The sequence below is a fragment of the Clarias gariepinus genome, chromosome 21, assembly GCF_024256425.1.
Source record: "Clarias gariepinus isolate MV-2021 ecotype Netherlands chromosome 21, CGAR_prim_01v2, whole genome shotgun sequence".
Classification (NCBI taxonomy): Eukaryota; Metazoa; Chordata; class Actinopteri; order Siluriformes; family Clariidae; genus Clarias; species Clarias gariepinus.
The window spans coordinates 21,922,071-21,938,268 of NC_071120.1; the positions used below are offsets into that span (position 1 = coordinate 21,922,071).

At 38.2% G+C, this 16,198-nt stretch overlaps 1 protein-coding gene across 1 annotated transcript in view; it reads left to right on the forward strand.

The window, feature by feature from the left end:
* Positions 1 to 13,617: 13,617 nt before the first annotated feature.
* Positions 13,618 to 16,198, forward strand: part of abca2 (ATP-binding cassette, sub-family A (ABC1), member 2) — an 86,676-nt gene continuing 84,095 nt past the window's right edge. The window contains exons 1-2 of the mRNA XM_053480884.1: positions 13,618 to 13,888; positions 13,971 to 14,044. Of these exons, the coding sequence (XP_053336859.1) occupies positions 13,828 to 13,888; positions 13,971 to 14,044 (135 nt within the window). The 5' untranslated portion in view covers positions 13,618 to 13,827. The remainder of the gene's footprint in view (positions 13,889 to 13,970; positions 14,045 to 16,198) is intronic.

Below are 16,198 nucleotides of genomic sequence, written 5' to 3' on the forward strand. Positions count from 1 at the left end.
AATATTTCTGATTTCCAAACATTAGTATTGCAGCAAAGATTTTATCCTACAGGAACATTTCTGAAAGCGACATACGTATTTAGTAAAAGACAACTTTCCAGACAAAAAAAAATATGGGTTTTGCATGCATAAAAAAAAAAAGCAGACGTTTATTTTAAACAAAGTATTGTCACACCTATGATTATTATTTGGTTTTATCATTAACATAAAAGCTTGAGGTGGCACGGTGGCTTACTGGTTAGCATTCTAGTGCTCAAATTTTTCTTACTTATTTTTCAAGCATTTTTTGCATCTGTCTTTTGCACAATACTGTATTTTAATTTTAACTGTTTATTTGTCACAAACAGCCTATAGTGACATGCCTATATGACTTTTCGTGACCTAAAATGGAAAGATAGAAAGATTTTACTTAAAGAAAAGAAAAATTGAAAATGTTAAAATTTGGTATGAAATATACAATTTACAATCGTACAAGTTACAATAAAATGAAATTAAAATAGTAATATATAAAATATATAAATTACTCAGAATGTGCAGTGTAATTACAGTATACTAAGGAATATCTAAATCTAAAACTATAAAAGGGTAAACATATGGCATGTGGGAATGACAGCAGCAGTATGAGTGAAACATGAAGTTTGGAATGAAATTCATGTATTATATTTAATACCGTTTAGATATTTCTCACTAGGAAAAAAATGTCAAAAAACATTGGATTTTGTACCTGAGTTTTAAAATGTAATGTGTGTCTATATATACACTCTCTTACTCCTCCTCATCCTTAACTGCTTACCTGTCCTCCATGAGCTCTTTCACTCCCATGTCACGATGCTGAGCTGGTTGTTTTAAATTGCTGAGTTGTGTTATTTTTGTGTGCACATTTGCATCTGATCATTATTTTGACCTCAAAAATTATATGATCATGTTTCACTGGGCAGCACATTTCAGAACTGAGATCTGAGGCTTTTGGTTGGATAATAAATTCCACTAAAACTGATTAAAAAAAAAAAAAACTATGAAAACGAACCTGAAAGTAGAACCAAACTAATTATTATTAGAGACTGTTTTCACACTTGGTCAGTTTCAGTGTTTCTGGTGGACTGCAGTGAGGGTGGTTTGACATTGGAAGTTGAATATTTAACCATTTTTCAGACACATCAGGATGTAATTTGCCTGCATAGAATTGCGCTGAGCCATTTACCGTATTTATAGAAATATTATGATTTAATTTTGATATACATATGTTGTATAACCTATTGGTAACATAAAGCTACTAAAGGAAATATGTTAAATCGGCAACAGGGTCATGGTTACTAAGTGAACATTTTGTCCAAGAATAAGTTGATGTACTGGAAGCAGTAGACATAAGACATGCAGCTTAGACTAATTGGCATTTCCAAACTGGATCCTAGCCCAAGAAACTCAGGGCATTAGTGACACCTTTACAAAGCAGCATTGGAGAAATATAAATTTGGGAAATAAATTAATCATTTTAAGAATTTTCATTTTCACTGATTTATGCATTTCTCACTAATGCACAAGGCGGAGGTGGTTGAAAATCTCCCTGAGACCACATGAGGAACAAACCTTCAGAGAGACGATTTAGGTGATACTGGATAGTATGACTGTCAATAAACCCCTTTTATAACAGTGTGCTGTATGGGTGGATTAAATGTCCTTGCTATACAATTGCACTTTTAACCATATAGCACACAGCGATGGAAGGCATTTGAGCGAGAGAGAGAGAGCACACTATATTATTTGTTTACTGTAAAAGCAAAGCACTCTGAGTACACTTTACATTTTGCTTTATGGATAAACATTCGAATGGCTTTCCTTTTAGTCCCACAACAAAGTCAGCAGTGTTAGGTATCAACATGACAGAGAGACTAATAGAGGCATGGTGCCACTAGCAATTACGCTTTGGAGTTAAATAGTTAGGCAGCAGTAATTATAGTAATGTGTCAGTGATACAAACAATAGTTAACATATATAACTACTGGAATATACTGTCTGTGATGTATGCATGTATTTTGGATAAATAAATAAAGTGAAGCCAGAGTTCCCTTTAGATGAAAATTAGGGACGGAAAAGCAGAAACCGAACTCACAGGAAGAACTGCACTTCACTTTACTTTACTGTACAACCACATTCGTCACAGCAGTGATCAGAAGTCCTTCAAACTGCAAACTGCCCTAACATACAGTGCCGGATTTAATAAAGTGTGACGAATTTTCTAAAGTTAAGCTATCAGTTTTATGTTCTATTTTATGATTTTGTTCTAAAATTTAATTAACTGTTTTCCCTTGAGATAGTTTATAGGAGTCATTGCAAGTTTTACACTCTAAATTTTTTGTGATTTTGTATGAATAAACAAAGAACATTACAAACATCTGTCCAATGCGTGATTTTTTCCAAATTATTAAATTTACAAGTATACATTTATTATATATATTATATACATTTATTATATATATATATATATATATATATATATATATATATATATATATATATATATATATATATATATATATATATATATATATAATTACATTTCCCCCCACAGCAATTCATTTTATAAAGCCTTTGGATTTAATATTTGCATATGCATTACAAAAAATAAACATTGACATTAGGCTAATAAAAAAAATTATACACATTACAATAAAAACGTTTGAAATAAGATCTTTCATGACTTAACAGTCATAGCTCTAAAGTATGTATATATGTTTATTTATTTATTTATTTATTTATTTTAATTTGTCTATTATAGAAGTAGACAAATTAAATTGTGTGAACAACTGTTATGCAACAAAGAGTCCCTTTTTTTGAGTCCAGTATCAAAAGCATTAAAGTAATTTGCTGCATGTGCACTTTTAGGTTTATTGTAACAGAACTGAGTGTGACATATTGATTAATAACTATATGAAAACTTTGGAGCTACACATGGTTGCTTGATTGTTAATTCATAAAATATCCTATGCCAAACAATTTTTCTGTAATGCGTATCAATTCGTTTATTAGCCTAATATCAATGTGTGTTTATTTTTTGTAATGCATATGCAAATATTAAATCCAAAGCCGTTATAAAATTAATAGCAAACTTGCCTTAAACTGCAATGTTGGCAAATTGCCAAGGTATAAAAGAAATAAAACACAGGAACATGGATAAAACCGGGGGGAGGGGACTGAAAAGAGGTGTATCAGTACTAGAAAACTCCTGCATACACCACTGATTTTCAGGAATATCTACAAGTACCACTGAGCATATATATCAAATTCCACCAAGCTAGGATACTTCCAGATTGATACCGATTCGGGTGTATTTGGCTGAGGAATCCTTCCATGGTACATTTGTTGACGAATGATAAATGAAGATTACTTAAACATTTTGTGAATTTGCATGATAAAAAAAATCAACAGTAAAAACCAAAGCTATATTTAATAGTAATGAAATCACACAGGATTGGGACTAAGCATCTGTGTAGCCATGAGAAAACCACTTGTTAGTGAGACTAATCAGAAAAAAAGGCTTTAATTTGCTATTACACTTTAAAGCAATGAAAAAGGTCATGTGACCTGATGAGGTTCGATTGACCCTATTCCAGAGCGTTCTGTAAGAACATGAAACGATGCACCCATAATGCATAGTGCTCACTGTACAAGTCTCTGTAGGCAGTGTTATGATCTGGTGTCAGATCTAAAATGAAGCCATCTGACGACCTGAATGTACCGAATGACCAGGTTATCACATCTATAGAGTTTTTTTCTTCCCTGATGGAACAGGCATATTCCAGGCCTCAAATTGTGAAAGAGAATCATAAGGAATCATTTTCACACATAACCTGGCCATCACATTGTGTGCTGTAATCAAAGCTAAAGGTGACTAAATAAAATCTTAGAGTGTGTGGCTTTTTGTCCAGGCAGTGTAGGGACTGATGAGCAGATGGTTTACTAAAGTGAGACACTAGATGGCGTACTGAGGGTAGAAAAATGGGAATAAGAGAAAACAAATAGCAAGTCTAGATAGCTGTCAGGGGGTGTCACTGAGCAATGCTCCTATAAATATACGTGCACATGCATAAACTGAGAATAAAATACCAATGAAACAATAATGGACATTTTTTCCCTGCAGTCTTATTAGCAGCTAGTAATAAAGATAAGAACAGTATACAGTACAATGTGAGATAATCTTGTAATAATGAATTCATTTGTCACTGCATATCGTACTGTGTATGAATTATTATTATTTAAAATTATTTTTTATGATCTCTGATTCAATTTACAATATGAAGGAAAAGCATTTAAGGATCACTGTCTTGGACTCTGCTAGTAAAGCTAGATGGTGAATGTTAATAATAATTTTTTACCATGAATAAAAATAAAAAGAATTATTGCTTGATGTATCTGCCACAATTCGATACGCAATCCAGCCCGCGGCCGAACTAGGAGAAGGATAAACACACCTGATGTATCTGATACTTCTGTTTATTATAAGCAAAGAGAGCATATTTAAGCTTTTGGCCTGGTGTCTTGTGCCACGTATATCAGAGATAGCTGGAGAAGGAAACACATTAGCATTTTCTGGTTAAACAAAAGGGTTCCACCAGACATGAGCTGATATACAGTATATATATTCGTCTGCACATGGCTACACTTCCTGTATTACCATATAAGGAATCAGGAAGCGTAATGAGGTCGTTGTTTTTTAGGCATAGAGAAATAGGCATGGGAAAGATCACATCATATTACAAAATCTTGCAGTAAACAAAACATGTTTACTGTTAAGCTACCGTATACACTTGGTCGAAGAAGGAGAGGAGGAAGGCGTGTTCGTAAGAAGAGAGAGAAGAGGAAAGGCAAGAGTTTAGGAGTGATAGTAGGGACTTTGAATGTTGGGACCATGACAGGGAAGGGAAGAGAGTTAGTTGATATGATGCAGAGAAGAAAGGTGGATATACTGTGTGTACAGGAGACCAGGTGGAAAGGTAGCAAGGCTAGAAGCTTAGGATCAGGGTTCAAATTGTTTTACCATGGTGTGGATAGGAAAAGAAATGGAGTAGGAGTTATTCTGAAAGAGGAGTTTGTAAGGAATGTTCTAGAGGTGAAGAGAGTATCAGATAGGGTGATGAGTCTGAAGCTGGAAATTGAAGGCGTGATGTTAAATGTTGTTAGTGGTTATGCCCCACAGGTAGGATGTGAGTTAAAAGAGAAGGAGAAATTCTGGAGTGAGTTAGATGAAGTGATGCAGAGCATCCCCAGAGGTGAAAGAGTGGTGATTGGTGCAGACTTCAATGGACATGTTGGGGAAGGGAACAGGGGTGATGAAAATGTGATGGGCAGGTTTGGTCTTCAGGACAGGAATGTAGAAGGACAGATGGTGGTGGACTTTGCAAAGAGGATGGAAATGGCAGTAGTAAATACTTTCTTCCAGAAGAGGCAGGAACATAGGGTGACATATAAGAGTGGGGGCAGAAGCACTCAGGTCGACTACATCTTGTGTCGACGTTGTAACCTGAAAGAGATCAGTGACTGCAAAGTGTTGGTAGGGGAGAGTGTAGCCAGACAACACAGAATGGTGGTGTGTAAAATAACCCTGGTGGTGAGGAAGGCGAAGAGGACAAAGGCAGAGCAGAGGACAAAGTGGTGGAAGCTGAGAAAGGAAGAATGTGGTGAAGTCTTTAGGGAGGAGTTGAGACAGGCTATGGGTGGTCAGGAAGTGCTTTCAGTTGACTGGACAACTACAGCCAATGTGATCAGGGAGACAGGTAGGAGGGTACTTGGAGTATCATCAGGTAAGGGGAAAGTGGACAAGGAGACTTGGTGGTGGAATGAGGAAGTCCAGGAGTGTATACAGGGAAAGAGGCTAGCTAAGAAGAAGTGGGACACTGAGAGGACTGAAGAGAGTAGACAGGAGTACAGGGAGATGCAGAGTAAGGTGAAGGTAGAGGTGGCAAAGGCCAAACAAGGAGCATATGAGGACTTGTATGCTAGGCTAGACAGTAAGGAGGAAGAGGGGGATCTGTACAGGTTGGCAAGGCAGAGAGATAGAGATGGGAAGGATGTGCAGCAGGTTAGAGTGATTAAAGATAGAGATGGAAATGTACTGACAGATGCCAGAAGGGTGATGGGAAGATGGAAGGAGTACTTTAAGGAGTTGATGAATGAGGAAAACGAAAGAGAACAAAGAGTAGAAGAGGTGACTGTTGTGGAACAGGAAGTAGCAAATATTGGTAGAAGTGAGGTGAGAAGGGCGTTGAAGAGGATGAAGAGTGGAAAGGCTGTTGGTCCTGATGACATACCTGTGGAGGTATGGAAGTGCTTAGGAGAGGTGGCAGTAGAGTTTTTGACAAGTTTGTTTAACAAGATCTTGGAGAGTGAGAGAATTCCAGAGGAATGGAGGAGAAGTGTATTGGTGCCAATTTTTAAGAACAAGGGAGATGTGCAAAGCTGTGGCAATTATAGAGGTATAAAGCTAATGAGCCAGACAATGAAGCTGTGGGAAAGAGTAGTGGAAGCTAGGTTAAGGGTAGAAGTGAGCATTTGTGAGCAGCAATATGGTTTTATGCCTAGAAAGAGTACATCAGATGCAGTATTTGCTTTGAGGATGCTGGCAGAGAAGTACAGAGAAGGTAACAGGGAGTTGCATTGTGTCTTTTTAGATTTAGAGAAAGCGTATGACAGGGTGCCAAGAGAGGAGCTGTGGTATTGTATGAGGAAGTCTGGAGTGGCAGAGAAGTATGTTAGAGTGGTGCAGGACATGTATGAGAGCTGTAAGACAGTGGTAAGATGTGCTGTAGGTGTGACAGAAGAGTTTAAGGTGGAGGTGGGTCTGCATCAAGGATCGGCTCTAAGCCCCTTTTTGTTTGCTCTGGTGATGGACAGGATGACAGATGAGGTAAGACAGGAGTCCCCATGGACTATGATGTTTGCAGATGACATTGTGCTCTGTAGCGAGAGCAGGGAACAGGTGGAGGAAAATTTGGAGAGGTGGAGGTATGCTCTGGAAAGCAGAGGAATGAAGGTTAGCCGCAGCAAGACGGAATACATGTGTGTGAATGAGAGGGACCCAGGAGGATCGGTGAGGCTACAGGGAGCAGAGGTAAAGAAGGTGCAGGATTTTAAGTACTTGGGGTCAACGGTCCAGAGCAACGGAGAGTGTGGAAAGGAGGTGAAGAGGCGGGTACAGGCAGGTTGGAATGGGTGGAGAAAAGTGTCAGGTGTGTTGTGCGATAAAAGAGTATCAGCGAGAATGAAAGGAAAGGTGTACAGGACAGTGGTGAGACCAGCGATGCTCTACGGCTTAGAGACAGTGGCGCTGAAGAAAAGACAGGAGGCAGAGTTGGAGGTAGCAGAGCTGAAGATGTTAAGGTTCTCTTTGGGAGTGACAAGGATGGATAGGATTAAGAATGAGTTTATCAGAGGGACAACCCACGTTAGATGTTTTGGAGATAAAGTCAGAGAGGCCAGATTGAGGTGGTTTGGGCATGTTCAGAGGAGAGATGGTGAATATATCGGTAGAAGGATGCTGAGGTTGGAACTGCCAGGCAGGAGGTCTAGAGGAAGACCAAAGAGGAGATTTATGGATGCAGTGAGAGAGGACATGAAGTTAGTTGGTGTGAGAGAAGAGGATGCAGAGGATAGGGTTAGATGGAGGCAGATGATTCGCTGTGGCGACCCCTGAAAGGGAACAGCCGAAAGACAAAGAAGATACACTGATCAGCTATAACATTAAGTTGGGCCTCCATGGATCAGACTAGTTCGTCCCAGGACATATTCCTCAGATTGAGGTCTGGGGAATTTGGAAGCCAAGATCAATAGCCTTGATCTCTTGATCTGCCTGAAAAGCCCTATATGGAGCAAGCTGTGATGCACTGGGTGTTCTGATACATTTCTATATTTGCTGGCAATAACTTTTTTTCATCAATTTGTGCTACATTTGGCGTTTACTGTGGGATCCGACTAGACAGGCATAAAAGAGCCGTGGATGCCTGTGATCCTGTCACCAGTTTAGTGGTATATAATTGATAATCAGTGTTATTGTTATGCGTGATTGGTGCATATTATCTGCCAAATGTAACACCACATTAAATGATCACTTCTTTAACATCTCTATCCTTTGCTTGGATTTATTTATGAATCTCTTCGGATGAATATACTGTAAAATCCATTACACACACCGCCAGCCTCGACCAACAAACTCCCTTGCTTCGGTTTTGTTGCAACCCCCTAGCTTATGGTTTAGAGCTCTAAAATCCTCCCTTAATATCCATACAACATCTGGCCCAGGCAATCCTATCCAGTAATGGACTTCTCACATCTGGACTTGCCGTCCCTGTTTATACTACTTACGATGAACAAATTACTACACGCACATTACTGTAGTGTGAAATGTTTATGATAAATGGCAACAGGAATTTATACTGTATATTGAGGATGATTTAAAATTGGCCAAACTTTAAATTGAAAAAATAAATAAATAAATAAACAATTGCCAAAAATGCATTTGCATTACTCTGAAAACCTAGCAGCCAGGTGACTCTGAGAGTGAACATAACCAACTGACTACCTGTAAATTTATATAAGTTATATTTCATGTCTTGGTCGTGACATACAGTATGTTTCCTCAAACTACTGGTCCATGGTTCATGCACCTTTAAGGCACTCGTTGCAAGATCTCAACTTCCAATAAGCCTAATATATATAGTGAGTGCTATTAGTCCTTTTTTTTTTTTTTTTTTTTTTTTTTTTAGAAATCCATCTTTTGATGCACTCCATGCCATTTCACTGTGTGATTCCGTTAAAGCCATAAAAAAGCAATCATAGTAGAGAAGGAAAGCAAAATGACCTACACAAACTTTTATTGCTTTTCATTAACAACATGCAGGAATCTTTACACGGAAGTGAATGTAATTTGCATCTGAGTTTAATTTTACTTTCATTCTTGCATTGCATTAGTGCCACACTTAACTGCCATCAGAGAGATGAGCAGACGGGCCTGAAGGCAGTTTCATATTGAATCATTTTTGCTTCTGAGTGTTAAACCATTAATTTTAAAGTTATTGAGAAATATTTAGAATTTCAGAAAAAAATCTTAATGTGTCTAAAAATACCTTTTCTCTTATCTCTCTGGAACAGAATCTTCTCCATGGAATGAGAGACTTAGAAAGAGATGATGTGTAAGGAGAGTTGTGAAAAGTTGATATACTGTAAGCAGGACAAGCTAATATGAAAAAGTATAGAAAGAGATTCCCTTTGCATTTGTCAAAAATGCAATAATATCTTAAGTAAAGGTTAAACGAAAAAGTGTTACTCAAGAAACCTGCCAGGATGCACTACTCCACATGCCGCCTTATTATAATGAGGTCTTTATTTTTATTATATAAAAAAAAAAGAATTTAATTGTGCATATAAAATATGTCCCCAACTTACAGTACGAACATTCGAGTTACAAATTACCTCAGATACAACAGACCATGGATTTACTGTATGAACATTCATAATGCAAAAAAATCGCGGAAGGAGCTCACGTGTATTGTACAAAGGATAGACACTGCAGTGCACCAGATACCAATATTTACAATTATATACAAAATTTTTAGTGTGTAAGTGAATGTATAAAATGTCCAAAGTCTGGTATATTGTATGTGTGTGCATGTGGGGTGCGGGAGAAATGAGTCGCCCTCACTGGTTTCAATGAATCAGTCCAGGAGCACCATGATAGAAAACGTCTGTCCTTATAAAATTCGACTTACGAACATACACTGAACAACTGAACGGAACTCGTTTGTAAGCTGGGGACTTACTGTATATTTTATACTTTATACTGTATACTGTAAAATCTAGCATGACTTTATGTATGTGTTTTAGTATGACTTAGAAAGAAATTTAAATTATAATCTTTTTATTTAGGCACAATATCTCTGTAGCTCTTTGTATTTTACAGGAAACCAAAAACATTTTTTTTTAGGTTGATGCTGAGGGTTCAGTCTCTTTCCACCACTGGAGGCGCTGTGGTTCTCTACTTATTCGGAAACGAAACCAAATGAATCAAGTGACTCTAGTTTTGATACATCTGATTCACTTTCCACAGCTTGTGCAGGTTGATTTCACACTGCTGTAAGGGAGTTTCACACAGAGCCCTCTAAATATCAGAATGTTTTATGGGTAATTAGCTGCTGCTGAGTAAAAAAAAAAAAAAAAAAAAATATATATATATATATATATATATATATACAATATATATACCCTTAGCAAAAAAAAGAAACGTCCCTTTTTCAGGACTGTGTATTTCAACAATAATGTAAAAATCCAAATAACTTTACAGATCTTCATTGTAAAGGGTTTAAACAATGTTTTCCATGCATGTTCAATTAACCATAATCAATTAATTAACATGCACCTGTGGAATGGTCGTTAAGACGTTAAGCATTTCACATTTCACTACATTTCGTACTGTGTATGACTGTGTATGTGACAAATAAAATTTGAATTTGAAGACCTTAACAGCTTACAGAAAGTAGGCATTTAAGGTCACAGTTCTATAAACGCAGGACATTAAAGAGACTTGTCTACCGACTGTGAAAAAACACCCAAAGAAAGATGCCCAGGGTCCCTGCTCATCTGCGTGAACATGCATTAGGCATGCTGCAGGGAGGCATGAGGACTGCTGATGTGGCTAGGGCGATAAATATATATATATATATATATATATATATATATATATATATATATATATATATATATATATATATGTGTGTGTGTGTGTGTGTGTTTGTGTGTAGCAATACATTTATTATTAAAATATTTGTAAAAGGTTTTCTCTTCCTGAAGTGTGTGTGTGTGTGTGTGTGTGTGTGTGTGTATATATACAGTATATGTATCTACAATGGCGGCACAGTGGCTTAGCGGTTAGCCTTCCACACCCAGGTCCTTGGTTCACTTCCCATGAGGGGATGTGTGCATGGAGTTTGCATTCCCATGTCCCCGTGCTTGGTGGGTTTCCGGTTTCTTCCCACAATCCAAAAACATGCAGATTAGGCTAACTGGTGTTTCCAAATTGCCCATAGTGTGTGAATATTGCCTGGCGGTCCTTCCGCGCTAGTACAAAATGGGAATTAATACAATGGTCAACATTGGCCTCCCCTGGCTGGAATACAGACGTTCCTTATATAAACATCCTAATATGTTTACACATTCATGATTGTCCACTATTTTTATGCCCCTATTTAAATGTAAGCTAGTGTGTAATAGTGAGCATGTTAACTGCTTTGTATAAAGGGTCAGATTTCTCTTACACCTTTCTTCCAATATTATCTAAAATAAATTACACATAAGAGGTTTGCACAAACTTGTGGAGTCCATGCCAGCCTGAGCGCACACTGTCATTGAAGCAAAAAAAGGACATTCCATATACTAAGAAACTTGACCTTACTGTACGTGACTTTATCTCAATAATAAATATTGTCATGAAACAAATATTGTTGTATTGATATAGAAAAGAATATGCACAATAAATATTATTTTTACTAGTGCTCCTAGACTTCTGGGCACCCACTGTATATAGACAGTTCTTAAAGAAATATAGGATTTTTAAAGAGGCCAGAGGCCAGAGAAGATCTATCGCAGAGAAAAATAGCTGAAAATCCTGAAATACCCCTTTCAACCATTAATATAATATAATATAATATAATATAATATAATATAATATAATATAATATAATATAATATAATATAATATAATATAATATAAAATAAAATAATATTTAAGAATAGGATAAAGCATGAACCTGGTCAACAGCCTACATCTTTGCGCTGTTTGAAGATCTGTTGAGGATAACCCTGTCATTCTATACCTTGGCAAGTTGTTGCTAATAAATATATTTTGGTCTTAAGCAATTTACTTCTCACATATCTGTCAACATATACACATATGATATAGCCTAATAATAAGCCAAGTTTACAAAAGTAGACATCTTATTCATTTTTAATTCGCTATATACTGTACACAGTACTGTGCAAAAATCTTAAGCCACCCCTCATTTCTTCATAGTTTGCTTCCAAAGAACCAGACGTTATTGTATTTTTAATGCAGTCATGAGGAATAGTGCTCCAGGCTTCCTGAAGCACTGCTCATTTTCAAGTCCAGTCCCTGAACCAAACTAGTTTCAGAGGAATGTTTTTGTTTGTTAAGCCACACAGTGACCTATGAATCATTCAAGCATGAAATCATCTAACTTTAGGCATGAACCAGTGAGAAACAGGTGCAGATGATGACAGATTATCAGGCCGGTCATTAGTATACTCGTGATATTGAATGCTGAGTGGTTGAAACTGATGAGAGAGGAAATGAGGTTGCTTCTGAGGTTGTTACAAAAACAACCAATCTTTGAAAATTCCATCTCTAGGCATTTTGCAGCCTGTCGGAGTAAAACTCATTTCCTTAATTTAATCTACATAATTTATTTTAATTTAATATAAACAGATTAGTATGAATTAAAATAAGGAAATATATATGTGTGTGCGTACTGTATGGTGCTTGTTCTCCCCTTGCTTGGTGGGTTCCCTCCGGGTACTCCGGTTTCCTTCGATTATGTTAAATTGAATTCCCAAATTGTTTGTAATGTGTGAGTGTGTGGTGTGTGCATATGTTCAATGTGATGGCTTGCCCCCATGTCCAGGATCCCAAAGCTTCCTAGCATTCCTGTGACTCTATATTGGATTATAGGATCAGCATTTTAGAAAGTATAGAGTATGAAATTGTCTAAAATGTCTTGGTATGCTAAAGCATTAAGAGTTCCTTTCACTGGAACTGAGCCTGACTCCTGAAAAACAAACTTATAGTATCATAATCCCCCTCCACCAAACTTTACACTTGGCATAACGCAGTCCGACAAGTACCGTTCTCCTGGCAACCGCCAAACCCAGAATCAGCCATTGGATTGCCAGACAGAGAAGCATGATTCGTCACTTCGGAGAACACGTCTCCAATGGCAACGTGTTTACACCACTGCATCCGATGCTTTGCATTGCACTTGGTGATGCAGCTGCTTCTTGCACTGTTCTTGAAGGCCACATGTAGTTTGGAGGTCTTTAGATAATGGCAGAAAGTTGATGACCTTACGTCTAATCTTCTGACTCCACACTGTGATTTATGGCTGAGTTGTACCACCAACAGATGTGAGAAAATTTCATAACTGGACTTGTAGCACAGGTGACATCCTAAGTATACACACACACACACACACACACACACACACACACTTAGAGTCAGACAAAAATGTATACACACTTCAGGATATATATATCACAGTGTATATGTACACACACTCTCTCTCTCTCTCACACACACACACACACAATATGTTTTATGTGTATATATACAAACAGAGTCAGCCTAATTTATACACACTTCAGAAAAAGCAAAATAGCATGATGTATATTATATTATTATACTATAAAAAATAATATATTATTATAAAAAAATTTCAGATTTATAACATATATAAATTTACTATTTTAATATTTATACAAGTATACTTTTTTTTGCCTCAACAACCATGGAGCTTGTGAATCGATTCACTGACTCGGTTCGACGGACTCGTTCACACAGAATGATTCCTGAACTGACGAATCGTTCTTTAGTTATCCGGTGGACGCGTCCGCGCGCGCTGACGAACTGTTTTCAGGAGTCGGGTTCGATCTGAGACGCGTTTATGAACCTGCCTTCGAGTCCGGAGCGCGCGCCGACAGAGCTGCACGAGCGTCAGGGAGCCGGGCTTCGAGCGCGAGGTGTCGCCGAGGGTGAAGCCGTGCTTTCTGTACATGGCGATTCAGCAGAAAGCAGGAAATTTCATGCGTTATAGCGGAACCGATGATCGGTCAGGTGAAAGACTGCTGCTACCCGAGTTGTCATCTCTGTCATCGCTCTGATGTCTGATCGGGCCATCTGATCTTCTCTCCAACAGCATCAGACATGGGTTTCCTTCATCAGCTTCACCTTCTGCTATGGAAAAACGTCTCATTAAAGCGCAGAGGGCCGGTGAGTGTTTATTCTGTATCATTTTCAGCCTTATAATAATATTCATATTAATCATCATCATCATCATAATCATTAACACACCTAGACTGAGCATCTCCAAAAAGGTGCATGATTGAAACTTGACGTGTGTTATCAGATCACTGGACACTATGTGTTTGTGTGTGTATGTGTGTATATGTGATGTTTCTTCAACCCAGCCAGTCATTAACAGGTTGCACTGGAGCAACTCCCATAGTCTAGTCCCTGATCTAGAGATGCATAAACCAAAGCCCATCCATGATGATCTTTTCTTTATTTCTTTTAAGTGTCTCCACAAACAGGATCACAGTATAGTGTAATCCTCATGCTTTGGTCCAGTGTCTATAATGCAACAGGCTGATGTGATGTTCCTCTAAAACAACAACAAAGTGCATATGCAGTCATCAGTACGTCGAAGCGGAATGTGCAAGCTGTACAGTACGGGGTGACATCATTGGATGTCAGGAAATAGGTGTTGAAATATCTATCGTTGGTTTAAGTAGGAATGCACAAGGAGGTTGGGAAATGCCGGGTTGTTAATAGAGTCGAGCAGCTCATCTTTCGGAGCACAATACGTCTTAGTTTAGTGCATGTCGGCATGTGACACCTGTCACATTTGCATGGATTTGCATCCGAAACTCACATAAAGGCGACTCGTTGCGCTGTGAAAATGGCAGGATCGAATTAGCTTATTGGATTGCATTGAAAAATAGAACATCTAGGTTTGCTGTTCTTTAACTGGTAATTTAATGGAACAGCATTCAGAGGGTAGCTGTAACATTAGCACATTAACATTGATTATCAATTATATACCAGTAAACTGGTGACAGGATCAAAGGCATGATGATCAAGGCACAATTATGCTTGTTGGTAGCAAAGGCCAGGCCGTCTGGCCCGATCCTGCTTGAAAGCCAGTGTAGCACATACTGTATTTGCTGAATACTGGCTTAATGATAGCAGAACATCCAGTGCACCATAGCAAGTACACGAGGGGCCAAGCAGACAAAAAAATCCCCAGATCCCAGTTCCATTGCGCACCCATGGGATGCACCGGACAAGCAATTTTGATCCACGGAGAGCCCAACCCACAACCCACAGCACCCAAAGGGTCCGTTGTACCACAGTTCACCCCCAGAGGTTTTGTGGAGTAATGCCCAGAGGGCACGGAGCCGCCCAGATGGCACAAAGGAAACCTACACAATACTACGTGTAAATGTTTTTTTGTTGTAATATTATGCCTGATCATGTGTACGCATTAAACAGTATGTTATGTTTATTATATAAACCGCAATCGATCAAGAGTTTAGCTGTAGAGTGAAACATGATTTAAACCCTATCTATAGGGCCAAATAAGACTTTGCAATTACATAATGCATGCATAGTTTCCAGTAAGAATGCGAGCATGTAGTGTAGTGATGCTCATATAAAGAACAACATTCAAATGGAATGTAGATAAATAAAGAATCATTTCATTCCTGCAAATGATTGTTTGCGTGACCTTAGCTCTTGAATTCGAGGCATAGAGATCAGGCAGGCTGATGGCGTGCCAGCAGGGTGGGATGAGCGTGAGCGTAACTCGAGCTACTGATGTGCACAAATTGATATTGAAATTTAATGTTCACGGCAGGATCGCAAACTAGACGTGAATCACGTTGTAAACAATATAAGATGGAACGTGCTGAATCATTCACATGCCTGAATACTGAGGCTGTTTATAACTCAGGCTGATTCTCTATGCATAGTGCATGAATCTTTCACGCTGAGGGGAAAAACTATGAAAGTCACAATTCGTTAATCTGTTATAATTATGCCTATTTATTCATTTACTTCATTCATACCCGGCGCCCGAACAGCCCAGTGAGCGTATACCACGGCCCTGACTGTGAGCTATTTTTAGCAACAACAAGTCCTGTTCGATTGTATTTCAGGATCCCTGGAGGAAAGGATCGCCCGTGTAAGATTAGATACAGCTACGTCACAGAGCCGGTTTAATCAGACGAGCTCAGGAGTTCAGGGGTAGATTGATGGTATTGGGAAACGGTGCATCAGCAAAACTTAGCAGCTGTTTATAGCAGCATCATTAAAGTGCTCTGGATACTCAAGACATTCACTATTCTCGTGCAGTTCAGACAGGGT